At 37.9% G+C, this 14179-nt stretch overlaps 2 protein-coding genes and 1 long non-coding RNA gene across 8 annotated transcripts in view; 1 reads left to right on the forward strand and 2 right to left on the reverse strand.

Moving 5' to 3' along the window:
• vwc2l (von Willebrand factor C domain containing 2 like) overlaps nt 1-5325 on the reverse strand; it is a 359062-nt gene extending 353737 nt beyond the window's left edge. For all 6 annotated transcript variants that reach the window (XR_010000409.1, XM_062961027.1, XM_062961017.1 and 3 more), the window contains exons 1-2: nt 5165-5325; nt 2045-2514 (exon numbers count right to left, since the gene is read on the reverse strand). Coding sequence is in view for 5 of the 6 variants with exons in the window: in XM_062961027.1 (XP_062817097.1) it covers nt 2045-2458 (414 nt within the window). In the remaining variant the exon portion in view is untranslated. The remainder of the gene's footprint in view (nt 1-2044; nt 2515-5164) is intronic.
• A 468-nt stretch (nt 5326-5793) lies between these two features.
• Nucleotides 5794-14179, forward strand: part of LOC134293460 (uncharacterized) — a 44267-nt gene continuing 35881 nt past the window's right edge. Inside the window, exon 1 of the long non-coding RNA XR_010000414.1 lies at nt 5794-5933. This is a non-coding gene — a long non-coding RNA (uncharacterized LOC134293460). The remainder of the gene's footprint in view (nt 5934-14179) is intronic.
• The window catches only part of spag16 (sperm associated antigen 16), a 583704-nt gene continuing 576020 nt past the window's right edge, over nt 6496-14179 (reverse strand). Inside the window, exon 16 of the mRNA XM_062961030.1 lies at nt 6496-6837. Within this exon, the coding sequence (XP_062817100.1) occupies nt 6662-6837 (176 nt within the window). The 3' untranslated portion in view covers nt 6496-6661. The remainder of the gene's footprint in view (nt 6838-14179) is intronic.

The following is a 14179-nucleotide window of genomic DNA, read 5'->3' on the forward strand; positions in this document are numbered from 1 at the left end:
AATTCAAGTCTTTCTGAAAATGCCGTCATAGTAATGTTGCTAACAATATAATCCATATGGATCAGTTTGGCTGGGAAAATGTTATGCCTTAACAAAGCCTTTGTGCTCTACCATAACTCTCCTTCTAGCAGCCTGGAGTAGTAAAGCAAGGGTGTGGCTTGCATAAACCATGCTACCAGAAAACAGTGAGTCTCCTTTAGATGTAACAGACCATCAGAACATATTGATGAACATGGAAGGGGAAGAAAGATCAGTGCTTGCAATGTTCTGAAAGAAGTGAGCATAGAGCTCTATCCATGTCAACACACCTGACTATTCCATGGGATGCAATCAGGAAATATAAAGCCTGAGATCCAGAAAGGTTAATTATGTTTAAGGGCTATCTGTTGTAAAAAAAAACAAACATTGAAAAATCCTATTGAAATTTTGTTATTGTAATGGATTGTGAATAGGTCCCTTGAAGTCTTTTGTTGAATATAAGATTAAAAATGTTTCTAATAATGGGAGTTTATGAAATGCTTTGGCTTGGCTAGATTATATTAACAGTGTGTGAACTGGGTGGTAGTGGATTCCTCCCCTCCCCTCCCAAATCATACCTGTGACCAAAGAAATGCTTATCCCACTGTCAGCATGATTGCTTGGGATTGGTGAGTTGGCATGCCTAGGTGAATGCAAGTGAATACACAGTGGGCAATGTTGTCAGGAAATAAACCCTAGATTTCATGAACATGAAATAAAATTCACTGTAAACAAATCTCACTGCCATAGCAAATTTTTTGAAACTATTTTTTAAAGAAACCCTACTGAAGGAGAACATTCAGATTCAGTAAAGCCCCAGGAACAGAATAGTGAGCAAAAGCCTTAGGCCTCTATGGTTGCATTTCTGAGTGGTATATTTTTGTCTTGACATGCCTGCTCAGTGATATTTAAGGTTCAGAATGGAAAAGCCTTTCTGAGATCAAATGTGGTAGGCTTTAAAAATTCCTTAAAATGATGGTTTCCTGATCTGATATGAACAAGGTGATTTCTTTCCATAGGTTCACACTTGCAGACACTTGGGCTGATCATTGCTTAGCGTTATGTGTATTCAAAGATTTGTTTTATCATAATAGTAGTAGAACAACTTAACAGGCTTTCAGTTGAAAAGGTCCTCTGATTTGTCAGCCTGGGAAGACTGGTTTTACTTACAAATACTAGCTTGACTTTCTTAACATTCCTTATTTAATGAAAACACATTCTTGTAATATGAATGTGTGAAGTGGAGCACCTACCCTTTTAAAACAAATACAGAACATGAACTAGTTTGCATTCTTTCAATTACTTCCCTTTGCATCATCCATAGATCTGAAAGTGTATCATTGATCTTATCACGAAGCCACCCATATGACTACTGTTGCACATCTAAGACCATATTTATAGGTTAGCCTGTAAAATGTAGCCCTTGACTGTAAACCAGTGGTTCTCAACCTGGGGTCCCCAGATATTTTTGGCCTACAACTCCCAGAAATCCCAGCCAGTTTACCAGCTGTTAGGATTTCTGGGACTTGAAGGCCAAAAATATCTGGGGGCCCCAGGTTGAGAACCACTGCTGTAAATTTTTCTGAAGAAATTTCCACCAAGATATAGGTGGGTCAAAAAGTTTGAGTGTCATAGGAAAGCAGTGGAGTGTCATCATTTAAAAAGCACATATTTGACCTGATGCATCATTCTGCCTCATAGTTTTGAAGATCATGCAATGAAAAATCACACAGTTATAACACATGTACTTCACTGTCATAAACATGCGCCATTGCTGGAAAATATAGAATTTGGCATTACTGAATAGTCTAAGTTTCTAGTCTTCCTCCTTCAATTTTTTTCTCTTGATGATAACATGGCAATTTTTGGATCATAATACAGTTCCTGAATACAGGGATATCTTTTCCTATGTTACAGACATAAGGTAGATGAATTTGGGGGGGAAAGTCTTTCCAGAAAGTGATTTGTGTATCATGTATTGTGTGTAAATGTGAACATATACAGTTTATCAATCAGATGCTCTTACCTTAAATTCCTCCAAGATTTTATAACTTTTTCCATGGTATTCACAAAAGTTCTTCACCTCTTTGCATTCTGGACAACATCCATTGTGTTCCACTTTAGTACACTTTGGGTGGATTTTAGGGCATTCGGGTTGGTCACAAACAGGCCCATCCTCAGTACAGACACATGGGCAGTTGGAATGCCCTGGAAAAAAACGCTCTCCCAGTTTGTATACAAAACCACTGTCATCCACACAGCCTTTCCCTCGATAGTCATCAAAGATCAGGTTATTATCATTATTTGAGATTTGATCACCATCATCAGCAGGGTAGTCTTCATGGTTGAAGGCAGCTGGAGTAACCAAACCAGGAATTAGCAACAGTAATATGCAGACTTCATGAATATGAAGAGCCATCCCCCTCCTCAATGTCTGCATAAGGTCCTAATGTCAGATATATACGGTTGCTTCCATGGAGAGGCCAGGGTGGTGAGCTGAAAGTAAATATTTTAAATAGGAAAAATTTGAAATGTATAGATATAGATGTATATTTAAGGGCTTCTATTATAAATGCCATGCACCTACTCATTAGAAACTCTTTCTACCAGGTCATCATCAGCTCTTGCACACAATACTAAAAATGTTAAGGGGAAAATACAACTTGAATAATCTCTATGCTATGGAGAAGTTTGTTTGTTGCCCAGAGTTTGTGATTCACCTATTTTTATCTGGGCAGCAATCACTCCTTTATTACAGTTTGGCAATTCATGTGAACGCTTTTCACTAGCTCAATGCAATAGTGTAAAGAAGAGCATCATGGGTCCATATGCCCTCAGCATTTCTCCAGAGGGTGTACATATTATCCTAACAAGAAAATTATAAATGAATGTCAATGCAAATTGGGTTGGACAACATGCTTGTTAGACAGATAAGGTTAGAATTGATGTCTTTTGACATTAGTCATCTTCTACACGTTGAACACATTAGACAGTGCACATGTGCATACACTCAGACGCTGAATAATGTATTTTGTTATGTACACAAACACAAGAAATTCTCTGATTACATCTGAATTGCCATGCATGTTTGTTTACTCACTTATATCTGTGAGCCTTTACTAAATTGCTGATAGGATGAATCACATATGAACTGAGCCAGTTTAAAGAATGGAATTTAGTCCAAATACCATAATTATTTCTACCTAATTGTAGTTTGCAAGCCAACACTGATTTCAATCCATCTCAAATAGTTAATTAAAACTGAGTATGTCAGGTGCTTTCATGAAAAGCAAGAGGTTAAGGAAAAAGAGAGAAAACACACTGAAATGTAATTAGATTTACACTTCAAATAGGAAGAAAGGGCTGCATTGATTCCAGTCCTAGCTGTGTAAAAATTATTCTGTTACAATACCATTATGGAAGAAAATGTTCAATATGCATTACAGGCCCCATCTACACTGCCATTATAATGCAGATTGAACTATAATCATATAGTCATATAATCCAGTTTAGTGCAGTCAAACTACATCATATGAGTCTACACTGACCATATAATGCAGCTCAATATGCATTATGATGGCAGTGGATATGTAGTATTTGTCTATTCTTACTAATGCTTCATATTGGATTTTTCCCCCGAGGAATAAAATTCCATTTTCTTCTGAAGGAGATTGAAACCATGGTGGTATTCATATGCATGAGAATCAAATACTGCTTAGTCCAGAGTGCCTATGTTCATACATATGTTTATCATATAATTATCCATTTGTTTTACACTTTCCTTGCTCTATTTTATTAAAACAGCTGGTTGGAGCCTAAAATTAAAAAAAAATTGCAAAAGCACAGTCACTGTATGCAATGCAAATCCAAGAGGTTCACAAAATGGTTTCAAAAGGCCTTGCCAAGTGAGTAACTGACATGCCTTCCTAAATGCACAGAGAACCCAAAACATTCAGAAAGGAGAGTTCACACAATCATCTAATTTCAAAATAAACCTTGACTTTCCCTCAATTCAGCTTCTATTTTCCTGCTACTTTCCTATTACTATTGGCTGTACTCAATTCTCTCTCACTTTCATCAGAGTATCCAGGCTTTGTTTTCTATTACTCCCCTAACTCAAGAATAGAAGAGAAAAAAGTATTTTGCATAGGCTTATTCTCTTTTATTAAACTAATCAGAAAACAGGTTTTCCAAAGACATAACAAGAACATTATATGGATGCGAAGCATTTACATTTACTGACTATGGGGTATTGAAAAAAAAATTAAACAAGTGGATTATATTATTTGGTAAATTTTGCTCTTTGGAACCAACTGTATAACAGTGGTCTGTGTTAAACTATTGTTAAGATAACCAATATACTCCTAATGCTTACGTATGATTTATATGCACACACTTACACGAGTTTATCAAGTAACAAAATCCTGCCAAACAAGAATGACTCAGGGAAAAGGATAGTCTTGCATCTTGCAGAACAACCTAAATCATTCTGTTGACAAAGCAGTTTTTTCCAGTGATGAGTGAGAAAGGGGAGGGAGAATGACTGAGGGAGAGAGAAAGAAAGATTGGACGTTTCACAGCTCTGCTCAGAATATCTTATTACTTCAAGCTCAGAATATGTTTTTAAAACAACACTGCATCCATTCCTAATGGAGAAAGCATTTGTTTCAGCTATTGTGTTATGTGTGTGTCTGGTGTGGCAAAATCATTTCCCCTGCTTTTCAGCTCTTAGTGGGGAGTCACTAGCATGCTACAGGTAGGCTTCAGTCTGCCATGCTTAAAGCTGTGAAAACTTTAGAAAACAATCAAATTGTAAAAAAGATGTTTCTAATGGGTACATTTAACAAAAACAGGCTTTACAATGCAAACAAATCCCAGAAAAGATTCAAATTATTTCTTTCCGGGCTGGATCATCTTAGCTATTATTGCAACAACTTCATCAGCCTACATTTGACAGAGGGAAGAGAAATGGGGTGGCATTAAGATCCATATTATAGATGAAAAAAAACTCAACAAGTCAGCAATCTCAGGAAAGCTACGTGCCTACTACTTCATTTCATTGTTTCTTATTTATTTAATGAAATAAAATGAAAATCTCTTAAGAACATTAGGTTGCTTTTCTTATGAGAAAAAAGTGCATACTTACCTACTCAGGATGAAAGCTGAAAAGGGTCACAGGCTACCATGAATGGAGACTTCATCAATGTATATGAGAGAGCAATTTTCCCTCAATTACATTTTCAAGAAGGAATAATAGAAAACCCCTTTCCCCCCAAGCCTCCCATTTCACAGAAGCAATCCAGCAGATAGACCATGAGATTTATGCTTTAACCCAGTGTTCAGAATTCAAAGCAAGCCACCATAGTAGGATCTGGAGTTGAGGCTGCCTTGTATCAAACCACACTCCCAAAACATGACCATGGTTGCTGGTGTCTTCTTTCAGTTCCTTGCCTGCAATCTTCAGCTCCGAACACCCCCCCCCCCCCAGCAGATCACTACTCTGTGTTGATCTGCAACAAGGCACGCAAGGGTGGAGAGTAAGCTACGCTCCCAATTCCAGGAACGGCAACAGTATGCTGGAGCTCAGAGCCAATCCCGACCGGAATGCAGTCAGCAGCCCCATCGTGTCCGTGCTGCTTCCCAGAGGCTCTTCGCAAAAGAAGCAGCAGGCTTTGCCTAGGTCTCAGGCACAGCAGCAACTTTGGGCAAGATTCAGCACCTCAGACAGCGGCGGCTGAGCAGCAGCGGCTTCTCCGGAGCGCATCCTGCCAGGCAGCCGGGAAGGTTCAGCACCACGGACAGCAGCCAGCATTTTGCAGGCGGAATGTGCTGCTCCTCTGAGCAAAGGAAACACATCTTGTGCCTCTACTCCATGGGACCACAATTTACCCTTGGACACCTTCCGTAGGCAGAAGGTATTTCCTAAACCACCAATGAGTATACATTACATCTCACAACTCCCTTCTGTTTAAAGGGAAGGGGAGGAGAAAAACCTGTCAGCTTCAAGATATTAGTGCCAGACCAGACTGCAGGGAGACGGTCGAGGTAGTGACAGTGGGGAGGTGGAAGCTCTCTGCAGTTACTGAATGATGAGGCAAGGGTCACTGTCAAGGCACTGGTCTGAAACTTGTTCATTCTTGCCTTGCTGCCATCCGGGGGATTTCTTGAGAACGTTACCACACGCAGTATATGTGTGTGTGCACGTTGTGTCTATCTGCATGCAGACAGAGATATCTCAATGCACCAAATGTAAATCTATTCCAAGGCTAGAAGAAGTGGAAGATATCATTGTTCTGTTGTAGATTTTGCTGTACTACCTTGAGAGGGGGAGAGGGATGGGGGAGAGGGAAATAATTCTCCTGCAATTCATCCTCTCTGTCATTAGGCGTCATCGGAAAGCTAGGAAAATGCCAAATGATTGCTTTTAAAATACATCCCCTATAGGCAAACAAACAAGGTATAGAGGCAAAAAGGCAGTTGAGACAGAAACATATATGTTTTAATTAAATGAAGATACAGAAACTTTGAATTCTATGCCATTTACTTTAAAACCTAGCAGTAAATGCATTCAAAACTATCTCCACTGCTAGGAGGTGGGCTGGTAATTTTCTTCCGAGATGTGACCAAACAATGGGCAAGGATCTTAGTTCCAAATTCGAACAGTGCCATCAGAGCCACCTGAAAGCAGGTGCTCTGCCTTGTGGTCAAACATGATGCTCTGAACTTCATCTTCATGGCCCAACAAGCTGGAAAGCTGCCCCGATTTGAGCTCTAAAGTCTTAACCGTTCCATCGTTGCTTGCAAGAGCTACAATACGACCTGTAGTGGAAAAGGAAACTGATCAGATGTTGAGAAGACACAGAGGCAACTTTTACCAACATCCATTTTCTGCACAAAACCATGACTGCAGATCATTATGCACTTTCACAATGATAAAAAGGCAGGGGAAAATCAATATTAAAAAGAGTTGGTTTCAGAATGATTAAGTGAATCTCAGGATTTCATGCTACCATTCCAATAAAGCACTGTAAGAACTATTTTTAATGCAAAATTGATATGCCTCTACTTCAAGCTGCATTCTGTGCTAAGGAAGTAATTATGATCTAAAAATGGAGCAAAGGCAGAGTTTAAATTAGCTATGTAAATCAATAACATGAATTCATACATTTTGTTTTGTCTATAGCTCTTTAGTAGTCTGCTTTGTATAGAAAAATGTATACAGGTTTGTAGAATTGTTTTACTATATTTTGGAAGAGAACTAAAAAAAGAGTTAAGTGGTAAGTAGCATAAATATAACCCAAAAAGACATGGCAATTTACTATGCATACTAGGTAAATTCTATTTTTGAAGAAAAGAGAGTCATTCTCATCCCACAGTCCCTTAGAAGTAGTGGCTGTCCAATTTCTTCTCACAAAGGCCCATGAGAATAAATCTCTGCTCTACCCATCATTTTATATAGTAACGTAAACAGAATTGAGAGTTTAGACATTCCACCTTCATTGATGGAATCATGTTTGCACTATAACCAATACAAGGATCTGTATTGGGGAGAACATTGTATTTCAGATTTCTCTTAGTGGACTTGATGTGAAGCCCATGTGACTCCAGAGTCACAAAAAATCTGTGGATTTATTTGCAACCTAAAAAGAGATAATAGGCACAAAAGAAGAAGTTTAAAAAATAAAGTTGACATGGAGAAAATAAACTGATTTGAAATATGGTACTGGACATGCCTGAGCTTTTGCTAGAAACAAAAATGAAGCCATTGTACTTTGCCCATATCATGAGATGACATGATGTTTTATAAAATATAATAAAATGGAAAGAACTAAGAAAGGAGGAAGACTGCATTACAAATGATTTGACTCAAGCAAGAAAGCCAAGGTCCTGAGTTTGCACGACCTCAGTAGAGCTGTTGATGGATTCAGGTTTAATGGAAGTCCTCATGCATGAGATTCCCATAAGTTAAAGCCAACTTGATGGCAACTAAAGAAAGAGGTATCTGTACATTGAGACTAATGGAATTCAAATTATTTCCTGGTTGATTCTGCCAAAACCTTGTAGAACAATGAGAAGGCAAGAGCAGACTATGCCCATGATTGTGGATGGAATCTGAGCAGTTTAGCTTGATGAACCTATCTGCTCTATTTCTGGATACACTTTAGTTTCCTGTTCAAGGTTATGGTATTCACATTTACCCCTATCAACATTTTAGAACCCGAACATTCAAAGAAATGCATCCTGTCATTTACAAAGGACATTTATACACAATTTAAATTAAAGGATATGTGTGACTGCCATACAATCAATATAATAAGAACAACAACAAAATGATCAGGAGAAAAAAAATTAAAAGAAATAGAGAACCACCTCAGCAAACATGTGTTTGGCTAAAGGAAGAAAACCCTCATAACCATGATGGGGAGATCATACCATAAAGTGGATATTGAAATGAGAAAGTCTCTTCGAACACCACAATCATTTCTCAATGGGCCTACGTATGCTATAAAGGTCAGTGCCGACTTTGTGGAAGAATGTTGTGTCTTTGACAACCTGATCATAACCATATTATGAATTTGCTGAACTCAAATTAATACACTAGACCAGTTTCCCTAAAGGTATACCCTCTGTTCAGTTTCCAGTGAAGGTCAAGCATTAGAGTGATTAAGGCAGATTCTGTTCTAAAGCCTGAAACATGACTGAAATGGGTCAAGAGCATCCATATACTCCGAGAGGCTCTCGGCATCTCTGCTTCTGGTCTCAAAGGGGATTTCTGAAATTGGGTGGTAGTTATCATCAACCTAGGCCCAGAGAAAACTCCAGAGATATTTTGTGGGGAGTAATACCCCCATTTTTAAAGGTAGCTAGCATCTCAAAGATGAATATCCCACTTTCTTCATTCCTTGACCCTCTGACATTCATTTCAATAAGCCATGCTGCTGCGAGTGTGCTGTTTACATCCTCAGGCTATCTCAATTGAAACCAGTCTTGCAGAATTGCTTAAGACTGGAATCCTATTAAAACTTCTCCTAAGCTTGTAATTCATATCATGGCATAGGCAATGATCCTTTTTGTGTATTAAGATAAGTGAAAAAATGCCATGCTTCATATACCATTACTGTGATAGATTTGCATAATGAATCCACAAGTAAATTCTGTATATTAGGTCATTCCAAATTTCGAATGTTTCCTCTTGACCTCAATGGATGCAAACTCCCTTTTAAGGTGCTAACTTTAAAAAAATGTTCATGCACTAAGCACCAACTAGTTTGAGATCCATGAGTGAATTTATATTTATAATGGCTTGCTAAACATATTATTTTTGATCCACCCCCCCCCCCCCACGCGCACGCACACTGAACAGGAAAATCATAGTGATTCACAAAAATAAAAACAAATTCACATAAGATCAAAAATAGAGTTATGCATAGTAAATACAAAATGTTATTGGTAAAATCCAGTTAATATCATGAACAGTCTTGCAATTCCACGCCTGTACATTAATTTTCAATATAGATTTGTTCCAGACTATTTGCCATCTAGTTGTTGCTACTTTATGAGTTCCATTGACTTTAAAATATTATTAAGATGACATATTTGGTGATGAAGATATCATCTAGAAGTGTAACAGTAAATACATAATATAAATAACTAACTATTAATTTAAGACAGACATATGTCAAGGGGAGAACTAACTCTCTGTCCTCCTTGCTATGAACCAAAAAGCCTGTCTAGAGGGATGGCATCAGAAGCCCTGATATGAAAAAGTAGCATGCAGGCATGAAGATTTAAGTGACTGACATAAAGCGAGCAGAAATTCTGAGCACTACTGGTATGAGAATGATACGTTTTATTTAGTTAATTTTCATGAACTACCTTGTGGTAGTTGTTTGCATGTTGGGCTAGGACATAAGATAGGCACCCTCAAATTGTGGTCCTCCAGCAGTTTTGGCTTCCAACTCCCAGAATTCCTGACTATTTATTTATGTATTATTTATTGCATTTATATACCAGTTTTCTAACTCCTGGGAGGACTCAAAGCAGTTCACATCAAATAAATGGCAAAATTCAATGCCTCACATACAATAAAAACAATATCTCACACATCTGAAACAATTACATATGACTATAAATTAGACCATTAAAATATAAACCATCAAACATAAACATAAAACATTTTAAAATTTCACTGATCCCAAGATTGTCATACATCTGCACCATTATTGTTGTCATTCAACAAATACTTTTTTGCATTAACCAAGTTTTTAATTGTTTTCTAAACACCAGGAGGGAGGGGACTAATGTAATTTCACTGGGGAGGGAGTTCCACAGATGAGGGGCCACCACTGAGAAGGCCCTTTCTCTCGTCCCTGCCAATCACACCTGTGATGGTGGCAGGACTGAGAGCAGGACCTCCCCAGCTGATCTCTATGCTCTAATTAGCTCATAAAGGGAGATGCATTCAGATAGGTAAGCTAGAACCGGAATCATTTAGGGATTTATAGGCTAAGACCACCACTCTGAATTGTGCTCGGTAGCAGACTGGCATTGAACAAGCTGTCTAAGGCTTCTGGGAGTTGGAAGGCCAAACATCTAGAGAGACACAATTTGTGGATCCCTGACATAAGGAGATCAGAGTTCAAATCCCAACTCAGTTATGGAAACCCATTGAGTGACCTTGGCCATTGCTCTGAGCATCATTAATATTTACAGCTGCTCTACAACTATAAATGTACCATGTGATATGCCTCATTTTTTCTCAATTTTCTGCTGATGTATCTTATCAAAGCAAAAAAGGGGATGAGGAAGAGGATATACTCTCTGATCAATTACAAAAAGCACACATATGCAAGATAATAATTCAAAATACAGTTTAACTGCTGGCAATTCAGATGCTTCCTCCTCTTTCACTTCTTAAATAGGATGGCTGGGATAGTTAGAGCTGTACAAGTTCATGGATTCACAAGCAACTGATGAAGAATAAGATCTAAAGCTTCTGTTAAAAACATGATCCTAGTCCTGATATTTATTTTACAAAGTATTGTAACACATGTGCTAACAAACAAGCAGAAAATCACACTTTCTCAAATTCAGAATAAAACACTGTCAAGAAAACTCTATGATATCTTCTTCTTCACCATGAGTCTGAAAAGATTGAAGGCATCCAACAACATCTCCTGTTGCAGGCTGGGGGTCATACGAAACCCCTTCTGCTCCTGCTCCATGCATGCATATTTTCAATTTTAATAGATAGCTAGATAGCTAGATAGCTAGATAGCTAGATAGCTAGATAGATAGATAGATAGATAGATAGATAGATAGATATGGAATAATATTCAGTGAATTCTATTTTCCAATCCCATGAGAGTTCCAAAGTACTTCATGTCTACTGAAATTTTGGGGTGTGTGGAATGAATGAAAGATATCCTACAATATCTAAGGTCTATCCTCAAATTTATTCTGTACCACCTCTTTTTCTGGAATAAAGAACATATTTTTGCATCTATTATTATTATTATTATTATTATTATTATTATTATTATTATTATTATTATTATTATGTTTATTTATACTTTGTTTTTCTCTCTCCACAACGAGACTCAAAGTGGCATCCTAAAAATGCTGCCAGTATTATTCCCGACTGAAAATGAAATAAACTTTGAAGTGAGTCCAAATAATTGGAAAACAGGCAGAAATAAAACAGTTGTTTGTATTTATTTGCAGAAATATCTAGTCCTAATGGTATGATGGTAATTTCCTACTCCAGTAAAAAAATACTTCCTGCTGAGATTAATGAATCTCAGTGAAAGCCGTTTTTTTCCCACAAGACACACTACAGACAACAGATAATGTCACTTAGATGATATAGTGGCACTTTCAAGTAATTTCACAGCTGTAGTTCATTGTCTGCTAGTTTTCCCACCAATTGCCCCTCTACAGAAATAACTGGCTAGAGTGGGCTTAATGGTGTATTCTATGCAATGGTGGCGATCTATGTTCTTTGGTTAGCAAAGCTTCGGTCAGTTCTAAGCAGGTCAAAAAAAATATTTCATTTGGTGTGGCAATTTGTCCAACTTGTTATATGTTCACCATATTATAAATGTCTGGGACTTCCGATAGCCTACCAGGTTGGATTGCCTTCATTCCTAATGTGTGTCACATTCAAAGCCATTAACATACTTCATATGTCCTGAAAGAATGCCAGTTTCTTAAGGACTACACACACACACACATTGTTTTTGTTTGTCTCAATTCATTTTGGAATATAGAAAATCTCTTCAGTCTCATTACTGCTTTGATGTGCTAGCACCCTGAACTTGGTTTCCACAGTGCTGCCGGGCTTCACATGATGAACACCCTCCAAGAACAACAAACTAATGTGTGTCACCAACTCCCTGATATTAAAGGGCTTCCACATTTGACTTTTAGTAAAGTTCATCTAATTCCTTGAATGCACACTACGCCATCACAGATAATGCAGCAAAAGATAGTTTTGGTAGAAAACCATCTAAAGCTTTTTAGCATTGTGTCTATACATATTTCCTTGATGCAGAGTGTTCCTAATCTGTATTATCTTTGTTTTGTTTTTGCTCATCCTCGGAGGACTGTTGTAGATGTCTGCAAATGGTTCTTCCATCCCTAGCTCGCATGCATCAGTAACTCTGCTTCTATAATAATTTTTTTTTAATCAGATAGAATCCTTGCCTGGACAAGATCAAATGATCATGTTCTTGCTTGCCCATCCACCTTTGCAAGACAGAGAGGTTGTTTCTCATCTAAGCAATGATACCAGTCTCTCTGGATCATCTTTTGTCCAGAAAAAGGTATGGAGTATTATCTGTCCTACTATATTATATTGTGTTCATCAGAAAATTATCCCAAAGACAAAATGCAATACATCTGTTAAATCCATTTCTATCCCAGTTCATGTGTACATTAGGGGTGTACAATTTTTTTGTTATAAGCATTAAGGATAAGCATTAAGCAACTCTGGTAAAGCGAAAGAGATCATTGGTAGTCCTTAAATTAAGACCCAGGCTGCTTACCAGTCACCATAAAGAAGGGCAGCTGAGTGGGAAAGGAGACTGAGAACACAGCACTCTGGGAAATGTAGTTTGAGAAGGCAATGCCCACTGTGGCAGAGAATTCAAAAGGCCCTGCCCTAAACTACATTTTTGAGAATGCAGTCCTCAGCATCAGAAAGCACCAATGAGGGTTGCAGCAGCCAGCCGTTTTAATAATAGTAATAGTAAATAAAATTCTTGAATCTGAAAAGGGGACTAAAGTAAGTAAGTAATGGTATAAATCTTAGCTAAGTTGAAGTTCTATGGTTAATTGTCTGTCATATAGACACACGGTTAGACAGACATTCAAGGGAAATAATGTTGTGGCTTTTTTTTGGGGGGGGGGATGTTTTTGTCTAAGCTTTTAAAAATCCCCCCAAATCAATAGATGTGTGAAACCTTCTGAAACTTGGGGGTATTGATGCCCTGGGTATCTTGTGCATTGTATAGAAATGATTTTTTAAATGTTATTTATAAAAACTTTGAAAATTCCCAAAAATTCACAGATTTGTGAAATGTTCTAAAACTTGATGGGATAACAGTGGTATATGTGTTCTACCATTGCAGCAACTTTCATCCCAGTAGCTGTAAAATTGAGGGAGTAAGGCACCCCTGAAATTTCCCTACTTGCACAATTACTATAAAGAAAAGGTAATGAAATTTCGTTACTCTCGTTATAGTAATGAAATTTTCATCAACACATCCTTAGAAAGACTTTAGAAACAAAATGTCAGCATCCCCCAGTTTTGTAATGACTTTTGAGGAGATAACATCACAAAATATACACTTTGTAGGTCTACTTTTTGTGAATCCCACAACAGAACATGATATACTTCATTTGCTGAAAGTTAAGGCTTTGGGGATGCAGTAGTCCCCCAGTAGTACAGCAAGTTAAACTGCTGAGCTGCTGAATTTGCTGACCGAAAGGTTGGTGGTTCGAATCTGGGGAGTGGGGTGAGCTCCTGCTGTCAGTCCCAGTTTTTGCCAACCTAACAGTTCGAAGACATGCAAATGTGAGTAGATCAATAGGTACCGATCTGGCAGAAAGGTAACGGCGCTCCATACAGTCATTCCGGCCACATGACCTTGGAGGTGTC

The sequence above is a fragment of the Anolis carolinensis genome, chromosome 1 (assembly GCF_035594765.1).
Source record: "Anolis carolinensis isolate JA03-04 chromosome 1, rAnoCar3.1.pri, whole genome shotgun sequence".
In the NCBI taxonomy this organism is placed as follows: Eukaryota; Metazoa; Chordata; class Lepidosauria; order Squamata; family Dactyloidae; genus Anolis; species Anolis carolinensis.